At 39.8% G+C, this 13,643-nt stretch overlaps 1 protein-coding gene across 1 annotated transcript in view; it reads left to right on the forward strand.

The window, feature by feature from the left end:
- cachd1 (cache domain containing 1) overlaps positions 1 to 13,643 on the forward strand; it is a 158,844-nt gene that overhangs the window by 109,502 nt on the left and 35,699 nt on the right. The window contains exons 8-14 of the mRNA XM_048601971.1: positions 3,434 to 3,583; positions 6,043 to 6,276; positions 7,387 to 7,536; positions 7,895 to 8,018; positions 8,700 to 8,817; positions 10,210 to 10,378; positions 11,241 to 11,383. Of these exons, the coding sequence (XP_048457928.1) occupies positions 3,434 to 3,583; positions 6,043 to 6,276; positions 7,387 to 7,536; positions 7,895 to 8,018; positions 8,700 to 8,817; positions 10,210 to 10,378; positions 11,241 to 11,383 (1,088 nt within the window). The remainder of the gene's footprint in view (positions 1 to 3,433; positions 3,584 to 6,042; positions 6,277 to 7,386; positions 7,537 to 7,894; positions 8,019 to 8,699; positions 8,818 to 10,209; positions 10,379 to 11,240; positions 11,384 to 13,643) is intronic.

Raw genomic sequence — 13,643 nt, forward strand, 5'->3', positions numbered from 1 at the left:
CCATACCCTAACTGCTTGCACTGTGAAAAGGTTTTTCTGGCATTATCCTTGCTTTTTATGCACATCAATTTAAAGCTTGTTTTACAAGGGGGAGCAGCTTCTCTTTATCTGCTGTGTTCAGCTGCTCATGGATTTTTGGAAACCTCCATCAAATCTCATCTCGGCCTTCTTCTGTCCAAGGAGAACAGTCCCAACTTTTTCAATCTATCCTCATGACGAAAGTTTCTCATCCCTGAAACCATTCTCGTAAATACCATACTGCCCCTCCAGCTAGCCAGACCTTCCCCTGCTTGCTGTCTTCCTTTCATCTCGACGCTCTGTTCCTTAGCCCTCATTCACAGTGAGGATTTAAGGAGTGGGAAACAGTGAGTGCATGGGACACTCAGCAAGTGAGAGGGCCGGGGAAGAATGAAGTGAAGAGTGGGAAGGTGAAGAACAACCGGAAGAGTTGGCAAGTGAGAGATGGGTGGAGAGAGAGCTTTGATATCAGGAGAAGAGAGAGGAATTTTGTGTTCATTGTTGGGAGAAGCTTCAAAATGAAATAGTTGCCCCCCCCACGCCCATTCTTTTGTTTAAAAGCTTTGAAATGAAGTCGCAGTGGGAAACGTTTGGGAAACAGTGATGCTGAGACTAGTCATTGTGAATTATTGTTAATGTTTAAACTGTTCCCCTTCCATCATTTTTATCTTTTTTGTTATCTAGGTGACACAGCTATGGAATAGATCTGGGGGTGGTTAATACTATGCACATATATGAGCTTGATTATTGGCAAGCTGTTTGACACAGGGATTATTCAGCAGAAGGCAAAATTAGAAACTCTGCCTGTAAACTTCCACCCATCATCCGAAAGACACTGAGTTCATTGTAATGCTCCAAATGCTCCCCTGGCTGAGCTCGATTGCTCAGCAGAGACATGCAATCAAGCCTGCATGATGAGGCTTGTATGCTTTGTACCATTCTAGATAGTGCCTGTATCCAGTTGAATATTTTTTTCAGCAAGTAGTTTGTGTTCAGTGTGTGATTTTATGTCTTCAGTCTGTGAAGAAAATTTTTTTTAAAATTCACATTCTGTGCTGTCTAAAATGTGCAGTCCTAGTGTAGTACTGACCTATCAGATAAAGGAGGCTCATGCTTTGACTGAACGAGATCTGTTTGCACATTAATTAGGTTTATTAAAATGATCGGTTTTCAGACTTTGAAGGATCCAGAATATCATCACGTTTTTATCAATCATCACATCATTCAGTTATCGCATGATTTTTCTTATGGATAGCTGACATAACAGTACCTCTCAGAAATTAGAACAGGGAATCTGTCATAGTACAGAATCTCCACGGTGTGGAAGCAGGCAAGTCAAGTCCACACTGACCCTCCAAAGAGCATCCCACCCAGACCCACCCCATCTCAGTAACCCTGCAATTCCCATGAGTAATCCATTTAGACTGCACATCCCTGGACACTATGGGAAATTTAGCATGGCCAATCCACCTAACCTGCAAATCTTTGGACTGTGGAAGGAAACAGGAGCACCTGGAGGAAATCCACGCAGACACTGGGGGAAATGTACAAACTCCACACAGACAGTCACCTGAGGCTGGAATCAACCCCAGGTCCCTGACATTGAGGCAGCAGTGCTAACCACTGAGCCACCGTGCTGCCCTCTGTGTGTTAATATTTTCAGTAGGGGGGTCACCCACAAAGAAACTACTGAGTTAACTTCCAGCTTTGATCCATTTCATGAATTTAGTTAATTATCAGTTTAAAGGAGATCCCTTGTTTGTTGTTTACCAAATACAGCCAAGGATCTTACAATCTGGGGGCTCACCCTGTATGATGGTGAATCCCAGCTTTAAACGTGTTAATTTCACATTCTTATTTTCCTTTCTTGTTTTTATACGGACCACTGTCAGAATCCAATTTCTTTGGCTTAAGATGAGTCAATTAAATTTGTGTAACTTAAGCCATGAAATCCTTCCCAACACCCAGTTGCTATTTAATGTGAAAGTATTGTTGGGAAAAATGTAACCTCGTGAGCCAGTGGAACTCGAGTGGTACAACTGTACTGAGAATTCATGTCTAATCATTTCCTTGCTACTGATTTTAATGGCTTTGTTGGAACAGATGCAATAAGATGAATGTAATCAGTGGCCCCTTTTAAAGAAGGTTTTTCATAGAATCCCCACGGTGTGGAAACAGGCCATTTGGCCCAGCAAGTCCACACCGACTGTCCGAAGAGCATCCCGCCCAGACTTGCCTCCCTACCCTCTTCCTGTAACCCTACGTTTCCCGTGGCTAAGCCACCTAACCTACACGTCCCAGGACACTAAGGGCAATTTAGCATGGCCAATCCACCTAGCCTGCACACCTTTGGACTGTGGGAGGAAACAGGAGTACCTGGAGAAGACCCATGCAGACACGGGGAGAATGTGCAAACTCTACACAGACAGTTGCCCGAGGGTGGAATTGAACCCAGGTCCCTGGCGCTGTGAGGCAGCAGTGCTAACCCCTGAGCCACCATACTTGTGTTTTATTTTACTTTTGAAGCTAACATAATTTAATTCTAAGTAGCTTGGCTGCAGATAGTGCACAAACAGGAAGAGATAGAAGAGGATATATCTTTCCACAAATTCAGCATGGATATTGTAAATTATGATGTCTGTCTCCCAGAAAATGTCTTTGAAGTCTATGGGTGAATGAGAGACAAGTTCACACCTCTCCTTTTTCGTGAATGGGTAGTACGGAGGGCACTATCGATTAGCTCTTGGTTTCACGTTGGAGTCACAGGTTTCTATCATGCTGTGACTGATGGGATAACCATTGTCTTGCCGGAAAGGTCTAATATAAAATGGGTTTCCTTCATTCTCAAACCATTTTAAAGTGAATGAGTCTGAAGTTCAAAGCTGATTATAACTTGCCATTAGTTTCACTCTTGTGAGAAAGATCAGAGTTTAGTAGTGTGAAAAATGAGAATGTTACAGGTATGGTAGCCTTCTGTGAAGTTAGGACTACGGCGCATTGTTGGGCAGAGCCAAAGAAGATTAAGTCTACATGCAGCTGTGATAGATATTGTTAACCAGTGTGTTCAGGCATGTCATGACATATCTCTGGAGCAGGTGGGATTTGAACTTGGGCCCTCTAGTGCACAGGTAGGAATGCTACCACTCCACCACAAGGGTCCCATCTCACCATGCCATGATGGATTTTACATCAATTATAGTGCCCTATACTGCCTCAACTGAATCAGCTAGACTGGCAATCAAACCTTTCCAGCTTTATGTTCGGTGCATTTCAGTGGTGAACGCTCGACTTAGTGCTTAGCCATTGGTCCCGTATCATGGCAGCATTACTTGAAAGCAACTAAAACAGTTATTGGCGGTATGTCAAAATCAGGTGATTGTAAATTGAATTGAAGTTTTTTTTCTTTAAATCACAGCCACTGACATGGTGATAATCTACCTGTCATCTGGTATCACCTCAAAGGACTCCTCTGAAGAAGAGAAGAAGGCAACACTAAGTGTTATCAGTGAGGAAAATGGGCATCTCAACAACTCGGTGATGATCTTGACATATGCGCTCATGAATGGTGAGAAACTGGTGTTTCCAACAGTTTGTTGGAACATGAAATGTTTAGAAATATTTAATAATGTTTATACTTGGGCATTATCCACTGACTGAGGTGACTTCACCCTGCTCTCCTTCTTCACTGTTCTTCTCCCTATCTATCTCAACATAACTGGAGTTGAATTTCAGATTCACTGAGATAAATTGAAGAGACAAATTCTCTCTTGCCAATGGAGTAGACTGAGATTGTTCCAAAATGCCAGTAGTTAGGCCAGGCTGCCTGTCAACATAAAGATATTGCAGAGATGTTGGGCTGATCTATTGGCAGATGATTGATTGGCTCCGAATTAACTGTAACTTGGCAACAAGCAGCCCATCCTGGAGCCAAAAAAAAATTCTTCAGCTCCTTAGAAAATAATTTTATTAATTTGAACAAGGCCCTTTCAGAATGATATTTTAAACTTCACAAAGGACCTTAACAGAATTGGTATGTCTATCTGATCAAAGTTATGTGCCTAGTATGTGAGTGGAGACAGTTGGCATGCTTTCTGCTTTTGTGTGTTAGTTGGCTTCTCATTTTCAGCTTAGTGTTGTCTAGCAGCAGTGTGAAAATGAGAACCAAATGTGTAGGTCTGCCCTTGTCAATACACAGCCTCTCCCTCGGCAAGCCCTCAGCTGACACTCCAGAAACCAGATCTCTCAGCTTCAGGCTAAAGCTGCAGAGGAACTTGGAGGTTTGGACCCAGACGTACAATGGTGTAGACCCACCAGTGTATGGACTTGCTGTGCTCTTCACGAACTGGTCCAAGCTGAAAGTTCAATTGTCTTTTGGATCGCTTGTGAGAGTTAAGGGCTAAAGATGTTGGAGTGGATCCCAAACACAGGCTGATATATAAATATAACATCTTTCTGGCAACTCCTGCAACCAAGTCAGTGCCAATAGTAGTGCTTTGCATTACTTTAGACTCAACAGTGGAGGTCAAGAGTGGCCCCTGATGTTTGAGTGACCCAGGTTCTCCTTAAATTTTTCCCAGGTTTGCACAGGAGGAGGTGGTGGTGCAGTGGTATTACCACTATACTATTAATCCAGAGGATCAGAACAGTGCTTCGGGTTAAGATCTATTCAGGCTTAAGATCCATCAATTCAAATTTGATAAATCTGGAATGTAAAGCTAGTCTCAGTACTGGTGCCATGAAACTATCATTGACTGTTTTAAAAACTCTTGTGGTTCACTAATGGCCTTTTAGTAAAAGAAATCTGCCATCCTTTTTATTTTAATTTGGAAAAACACCTTTAATAATCATTACTGGAGCACAAGTTACAGAATGTACACTTGGTTTTATTTATACACAGAAAAAGGACAATTTGTTGAAATAACTATGCAAAGCATAATTGCTTCAATAAGTAAAAATTGTGCATGTCTTATTACAAAAAGATACTACTTTTTTGAAAGTAAAAGGACATGTTCTTTTTATTAAAAAAGAGTCTATTGAAAATATGAATATTAGTTGGTAAAGTTGACATCCAGGAAGATGAAACAAAATCCAAAGTGGGCAATCAAAATACAACTGGATGACAAAGTGCTCAAGTACTGCAAGGATTGAGCTTTTGATGAGTCTAATAGCGTTTGCCTTAATCTATTCTGTTCAGAGTATGCACTTCAATGTTGCAGTCATCCAAAATGCTCAGCTGTGCTGGGGACATGCTGTCAGTTTTTGTTTCATGCCAGCCTTCTCATAGATTTCTTCTCTTTTTCTTTCCCCTCTGGTCTGTGACTTGTGACCCTGCACTGCTGATTGGCTCTTAAGTGCCCTCTGAAAATAGGTCCAGCAAACCACTCGGTTCAGGAGCAATTGGGAATGGGCAATAAAAACTGACCTCACCACATCGCATGAAAGAATGGAAAAACAGACTGTCCAGTTTCACCGTGGGGCTTCAGTACAACCCCCCAAAAACTATTACTTGTGATAAACCCAACTCATTGGTATGGAGACTGAGTGCTTCAGGCTGTCAGACATTGCTGTGTACACTATCATTACTGCTTCAGTAACAAGTCAGAAGGTTAAAAGAACTGAATCAAGTCTGGGAAAAGTGGGTGGCAGTTTACTAAACATATTTAACAGAAGAAGTGAACTTTCAAATCTTTGTATTTAATAAATTTGATGGACAAAATATATTTATTTTATAAACTGCAAGGTGATAACCTCTAAATTGAATTCTCCTTTGCAGCCGTGCACTATGAGGTCTTAAGTTGTGGAGGATTGGTGTTTCCTAGGCTGGAGAGATTGACAGACAGACATGATGAGTCCCAGTTACTAGCATTTGCAAGAGTGGGAAATAATATCATGGGAGGAGAGAGAGTTCAGTCATGCAATTGTTTTCTTCCCATTTTGTTTTAGAATAAGTATCTACTGAATAGTGCAAACCCTTACTTACCATTTCACTGGTGTATTGCTTCCTCATTAATCTTTTTGTTTTAGAGGGTGTAACTGGTTTGAAGGAGCTCGCCTTTCTTCGAGATCTGGCAGAACAGAACTCAGCAAAATATGGAGTTCCTGATCGCACATCACTTCCTGTTATAAAAGGGACAATGATGGTATTGAACCAGTTGAGTAACCTGGAGACCACAGTAGGACGCTTTTACACAAACCTTCCAAATCGAATGATAGATGAGGCTGTGTTTAGTCTCCCATACACTGATGAAATGGGTGATGGTGAGTGTTGATTTTTCTTTTCGTTAAGATGTTTACTCACTGTTTTCTCTCCTTAACATTTCTTCTTGTAGCCTGCTAAGGCAATCTCAGGATGGACAGAAACTTTGCTCAGAACAGAAAGGTCCCTTGTCATTGTCAATGTCAATGCCAATAACATCGTGTGTGCAACTTAATGTGTACTGCCTGGACCCGATTTCTGTTTAAATACTCTCTGACCTGTTGTGGTCCGAATTCCACTCAGTCATTATTGTACTTAGCCATGCAGAAGAAAAGCTTCTGGTTTGAATCTCACCCTTATCCTGAGTTAGCTGATCCAAACTGGGGAGAGTGCCATAATTGTTTATGAAGTAAGAAAGGTATTCATAGTTTCCAACCGAGATTGCAATTCACTTAGTCCTGCTAGATAGGGAAAAGAAAGAAAAGTTGCATTTGTACAAAAAAGTCTTTCAAGTGTCCAGCATGAAGCATGCTTTTGTTGTTAATGAGAAAACCAGGCCAGTCAGTTAGCGCAAAACAAGTACAATAATGGAATAAAAGACCACAAGATAATTTGTTTAGGAAAAGAACTGTTCTTCGGAAGGGTCACCGCTCCCGAAATGTTAACTTTGATTTTTTTTCTTCACAGATGCTGCCAGACCTGCTGAGCTTTCAGCAACTTCTGTTTTTGTTCCTGATTTACAGCTTCCACAGTTCTTTCAGTTTTTATTCAGATAATTTGTTTAGATGGTGTTAATTGAAGGATAAATGTAGGTCAGGACATCAATACATCTCTGCTCTTTTTCAAATAGGGCCATGAGACCAACCTGAGGGACAGAAGAAAATTATTTTTTCATCTCTCAATACTGCATTTAAACATCAATTTTGATGGTGTGTTATTGAGCCAAGCTGTGATGTCCTCCATGAATAAATTGACTCCTGACGCTCAATGTAGGTTTACTGGAGAGGGCCATTTGAGCAAGATACTGCAAGCAAGTTGGAGCATATCATTTATCTTTCTGGAGAAACCCTCCTCTCCACCACACCAAGACCAACTTCTCACTCATCACCCCTCAAAAACAATCATTTTATAATCACCCAGCATGACAACATATGTATTTTTCTGATTAACAGGATTGATCATGACTGTCAGTAAGCCCTGCTATTTTGGAAACATGCTACTGGGAATTGTGGGAGTGGATGTGAACTTGGCTTACATTCTGGAGGATGTAACTTATTATCGTGAGTCTTCTGCCTCCTACACATTCTTAATTGATAATAAAGGTGAGAGATGTAATTATCCCTTTAATTATGTTAGAGTCACTGTCAACATTATCTGCCTACTTAGAAACCAATTTGTGTTTCAACAGTCATAAAGTAAAATAGACTTAATTTCACAGCAAATTATAGACTTCTCTGTGACATGAGCGGGGCATGAAGTCATTTTTTAAAGTGGTAAATAGCTAGGGTCATTTTCTTATCTTTGAAATGACTATCTTCATTTCACTGGCTATCAGTTTGCTAGATAATTAGCATCTTCTGACTGTAAATACTGGTATAGCAGTAAATACTATTTCTTGTAAACATCATATTCACAGTCTGGGAGACCAGCGTTAAATTTTTATGTTATTTTTCCTTGCAGGCTACACTCTTATGCATCCGTCCTTGACAAGGCCATACCTGCTAACAGAACCGCCACTTCATACTGATATCATACACTATGAAAATATTCCAAGATTTCAACTCGTCAGGCAGAACATTCTCAGGTAATGTATAAAAAAAGTAGAGAGAGTAAAGTCAATTGTTAGTTAGTGTAGTTAGCTCTTCTAATGGCTTCTTTGGTTAAGTATAGTATTCAACGTCAGCTATCCAGACCAGGAACTGCTCACCTGATTTTTACTGAGATGGCCAGAAGTTGAGCAATTTGCGATTACCGACAAAGAGAGGAGCCATCTGCACCCCAAAGTGATTCTTTGTGAATTCAACAGAAAGAGATCATTCAATTCTGGTTTAGAAATAAATCAATAGACTTCTGCTGACTGGATATGAATGCTTGCTTTGGGGTATATTTGGACATTAATGAGCAAGATAGATTTTTACAATAATCAACGGTTATGTGGTTACATTATAATGTGATCTCCATGGTAAAGGGAGCGACTGTAGGGCGTTCCTTTTATTCCATTAGGATGATGGATTTCTATTCAAGGAATTCTTACTTTTAAAGTAATTATGTTGATTTTGGTCAAGTATCATCAATTTTAAAAAGCCCTATTAAATTTTCTTTAATTCGTAGGCCCTATTCCAATCATCCACACATATTTGTTCATTATAGTTGTAATACCACTTTATTATGAATTTTGCCACGAATCCTGAAATTGTAGATTTGAGATTATAGAAATGTGGATTGTAGACATGTAAATTATTTATATTCCATATCTCCTATACAGCCTCCCTTTGGGCAGTCAGGTTATTACCGTGCCTGTAAACTCCTCCTTGTCTTGGCACATAAACCGGTTACGAGAAACCAGCAAAGAGGCCTACAATGTCAGCTATGCCTGGAAATTGGTACGTTATGCTTTGTTATTCATACCCTTGAATCTGTGTTTTCCTTGATCTAGGAGGATGTGTGGGCTTGCATTTTAAAACCAGAGGACCTTTGTTTAATCAAAATACACAATTTATTCATCTCTTCAATAGCTTAGTACTACATTTTTGAACGTGGCGATTGCATATCTTCTAACTAAATGCTTTTATAAATTGTGAATGCTAATATTTAACTCATGAATGGGCCGATAACATTTATTGTGCTGTTCTTAGGTTATTACGTTAATTATGAATTTTTGAACCTGGGAACTAGAATTTATTCTTTATATCAAACAAGTTTAATGAAGAATTAAGAATTAGCCGTTTCTGTCATTTTTCCTGCACTTACCTTAGTACGGTGCAATGTCTAGGACCTTGATTTATCAATGAGGGAATTGTAAGGTAAGTAAGTGCTATTAATCTCCAATGCACCCAAACCCCCCTGAAGAAATAGCTGTGCCAGTGTGCTTAAAAAGATCCTGGAGCAAATATAAATATGGCCTCCATGAATTGACTGTTAGCTTTCGGTCCAAAGGCTCTCCTGCATGTACAAGCCATTGATGGGTGCTTTTCTCTCGCTGACCTGTAGAAACTTGCTCCTACTGTTTGGGAAGATCCTTCAGTGAGAAATAGATTGACTTGTGCATAATTGTTATTTGTAAAGTAGTAGAAAATGCTAAATAATATAAGTGCATTTAATCCCAGAGAACTGTGAGCCCCAGGCAATATTGAGAGATCCGTCTCTAACATAAACGCAGTGCCACTGTAGGTGGGCCCATTTTTTGGTGCTCAGTGTCATTATCAAGCTAAGACCTGTAATAATTTCAAAAGATTTTGCATTTATTTTTATTTACAGTCAAAACCCTTGACTTTTGATTGCAGTTAGTGCATTCCTGAAACTCAAGCAATGGAAATGCAGGCACTTAAACTGCTTCTGGATTTCAGCCAATGCTGCTGAGATCCAGCCACAGGTCTGCAAGAATGACCCTGGGGCTAATTTTCCTCTGATTTTTATTTTTGATACCGCTTTCTCCCCGTGGTAACTCCACATTGCCTGCAACTAACATTCAGAATTTATCACAATGAGAATTAAACCATCCTTGTCTTTCTAATTTTTTGTCGTATGCATGGCTGGAATGCCCTTGCCAATTATTCTAATTTTCTGGTAATTGGGTGGTTTCAAAGCATTACTTTAACCAATACTTGTCGTGTATTCTGTAGCTTATTTTAATGCACAAATTATTCTTCACGATTCGGTGAAATATCTCCCTCCATTTTGCTGTATGATAGTTACTGAAAACTATACCACAGTTATAACTTTGAGGTTATAATTAAAAATTAATAGAAACAAATTTGTTACTTCTGTTTGTGCAGGTCCAGGACACATCCTTTATTCTGTGTATAGTGATGGTACAGCCCGAGGTACCAGTTAAACATCTCAAAAATTTGAACACAGCACCAAGCAGTAAGCTTCTTTATCATAGATTGGATCTACTGGGCCAGCCTGCCTCTTGCCTGCATTTTAAGCAATTGGCAACACTGGGTAGGTGCATTAATTTTCAAAAAATGCTATGAGGGTTTGTGACTTCTGATATTCCTTGTTGCTTCTCCCTGAAGTCCACTCAACCATGAGTCACTTAAACAAGAAGACAGCTGGTTACTTACCCAACCTTACACCAATTTTATTCTGTAATTAATACTGGTGGTACTTGGAAAGGGCTCAATGTTAACTTCAAATCCATTTCTCTAACTGTTTCCTATTCACGTAGAGAGGTATAGAGCTTTAACTTATACTTGCTTTCCCATTGTGCTCCCTGTCATGTCACGGTAGGTCATTGCACAGCAGCATAAGGTACCACCCTATCTCACAATTGTCATGCTCTACGTTGATGCTTTACGGAACAAGCAGTTGCAAGAATTGCTGTATAATAGATGTATGTCTTTTTGTTAGGCTAATGGAAACAAAACCCTAGTCCAGTATTGTACTGGCAGGAATTGCCAGGCTCACATGAGAAACAGTATGAGATATGGAAGGACCTCCCACGGCACTGTACCTTAACACTAGGCAGCACCTACTGCAAGAGAAAAATATTAGGGAACAGAATAGATTATGAAGTGTTTCACATTCACCGAGTCTGTTGTTAATGTTAGATATTTTGATTAGCATTCCTGGTGTATGTTGCTTTCTTTCCCACATGCAGTTGTAATTTATTTCTTCGAGGAAGCCATTTCATGTTTTAACTTTACTTTATCATGAGGGCCCCAGTGTCGCGTATCATTCGGTATTGGAAAGGTTACGTCCTCATTAACTTGAAATCGCGATGATGTCTCTTAGGCATGATGAACATCGATCTTATGTATGTGGTATTAATATTTAATACAGTGCTCTGATTGCCTGTCTTCAGAAAGTCCCACAGTCATGCTGTCTGCAGGCAGTTTCTCATCTCCATTTGAACACCTGAGTCAAGCAGAGACCAAACGCATGGTGGAACACTACACTGCTTACCTGAGTGACAACACACGTCTCATCGCCAATCCAGGACTCAAAGTATGTTTTTTCATTAAAAATTGCATCCTCAAATTTTCAAATCTTGCAACACTCTCTTAATTGACAGGCTTTTCAATGAACACCTAGCTATGTTTTTTGGTTTAGAGCACAAAGTGTCAGACAGTACGCCAAGATTGAGAACAGTTCGATTCAACTTGAGAGAGTGTCATGGGAATAGAACAGTTTGGCCTGAGACCTATAACTTAATGCACAAAAGCTGGGACAGCTCTGACATCTCATAAGTTAGTTTATTGATCAATACTGGGTCCCTACAACTGACCAGAAGCTCTAAGGGAAGTGGAGCACCAAGTCTTCCAAGAGCTAAAAGTGAAGGGGAGGCAATGTCCCCTATACTGTATTCTGCTTCTTGTTTTGTTTTAAACATTGAGCAGAAATTAAAATTAAGACTCTTTGTACTGCAGTGCAGTGTTTGTGCTTATGATATTGCTTTATTAATGTGCGAAGCTGATGACAGCCCTTCAGCTTATAGTTATGCATAAAATGTGTGCTTTGCAGAACCACTGGATTTTGTCTGTAAGTTGTCATTTACATTTAGTAAATTATCAATGTGTGGCCCTCACTCTAAAAATAGCAATGAATCAACTTTACTGTGAATTGAGATAAACCCTCCCAGTAGCTTTAAAAGGTCTGAGCCAGATGTCAAAGTGGTTAATGACGCTTTGTACAATGCACAAATATAAAGAGAGTAATAAAAACTCCCATCACAGAATTGTCACAGTGCAGAAGAAGGCCACTTAGTCCATTCTGTCTGCAAAAGCTCTCTGAATGAGCATCATGACTTTGTGCTATTCCCTTGTCTTTTTCCTGCAATCAAGTACATTATTTTTGTTTAAATAGTCATTTAATGTCCTCTTTGTACCTACCTCCATCACACCTCCAATCAGTGTATTCCAGATCTAAGCACTCACTGTGTGATAAAAGTTTTTCCTCCCATAATGTTTGCTGCTTTTGCAGATTCCTTCAAATCTGTGCCTTCTCATTCGTCTTTCTTCTACATCTGGGAACAGTCTCTCCCTATTTACTCTGTCCAGATATCTCATGATTTTGAAAGATTCTATAAAATTTACTCTTCGTTTTCTTGACTCCAAAGAAAACAGCCCCAACCTCCCCACTCTTCATATCTTCATAACTGAATTTTCTCATTCCTGGAACCATTGCTATAAACCTGTCCTGCGCACTTTCTAGTGCATTTCACATCTGTCCTAATGTTTGACACCCAGAATTAAACACAGTGCTCCAAATGAGGTCTAACTAGTGTCTTATACAATTTCAGCATAACCTCCTTGCAAGTGTACTCTCTGCCTTATTAATAATGCTTATAATATTTAATGCTTTATTGTCTGCTACCTCCATTTGTCCTACCACCTTTAATCGCTTGTACACAGGTACACTGCAGGCTCTTCGCTCCTGCAAACCTTTTAAAGTAGTGTTCTTTGTTTAAAATTGTCTCTCTGTGTTCTTTCTACCCAAAGTTAATCACCTCACATTTCTCTGCAGTGAACTTCATCTGACACTTGTCTGCCCACTCCCACCAAATTGTCTATGTTATCTTGAAATTTACACTATTCCCCTCACAGCTTACAATACATTCACCTGCATGTATTATTTTGTCATTTGCAATCTTTTGAAATTGTCCCCTGTACAGCAAGGTCGAGATCATTAACATATATATCAGGAGAAGCAATGATTCCAAAAGCAACTCCTGGGTAACTCAAAACTTGCTACCTGCCTGAAAAATATCCATTAACCATTACTGTTTCCCATCACTCAGCCAGTTTTGGTATCATGTTGCTACTGCCCCTTTTTTATTTTGCAAGCTGTAACTTTTTCCACGAGTCTTTTGTGCTTCACTGTATTGAACACCTTTTAGAAATCATATACGCCACATCAACAGCATTACCGTCATCAACTCTATCTATTACCACTTCAAAAAATATCTGCAGCAATTTAAACACAATTTCCCCTTTTATAAAAATACAGTCACTGCATCTTAGTTAGAAGACCATGGCAGCCGTTTTGGTCTCAGAGCTTATGACCCAAAAGTTTTTTAGCCTCTGACCTCACTTGGGGTCTCAACCCGATATTTGGGAAGCCCTGACGTAGTATTTGCAGGGGTCCCACACCAATCTCTGCTGAACTCCGTTATACATCTTCCTCAAGCATAAAAAATATCCATTGGCACTGCTGTCTATTTCCTTTCACTCAGCCAGTTTTGAATCCATGTTACTACTGGCCCTTT

Source organism: Rhincodon typus, chromosome 10 (genome assembly GCF_021869965.1).
Source record: "Rhincodon typus isolate 14 chromosome 10, sRhiTyp1.1, whole genome shotgun sequence".
Classification (NCBI taxonomy): Eukaryota; Metazoa; Chordata; class Chondrichthyes; order Orectolobiformes; family Rhincodontidae; genus Rhincodon; species Rhincodon typus.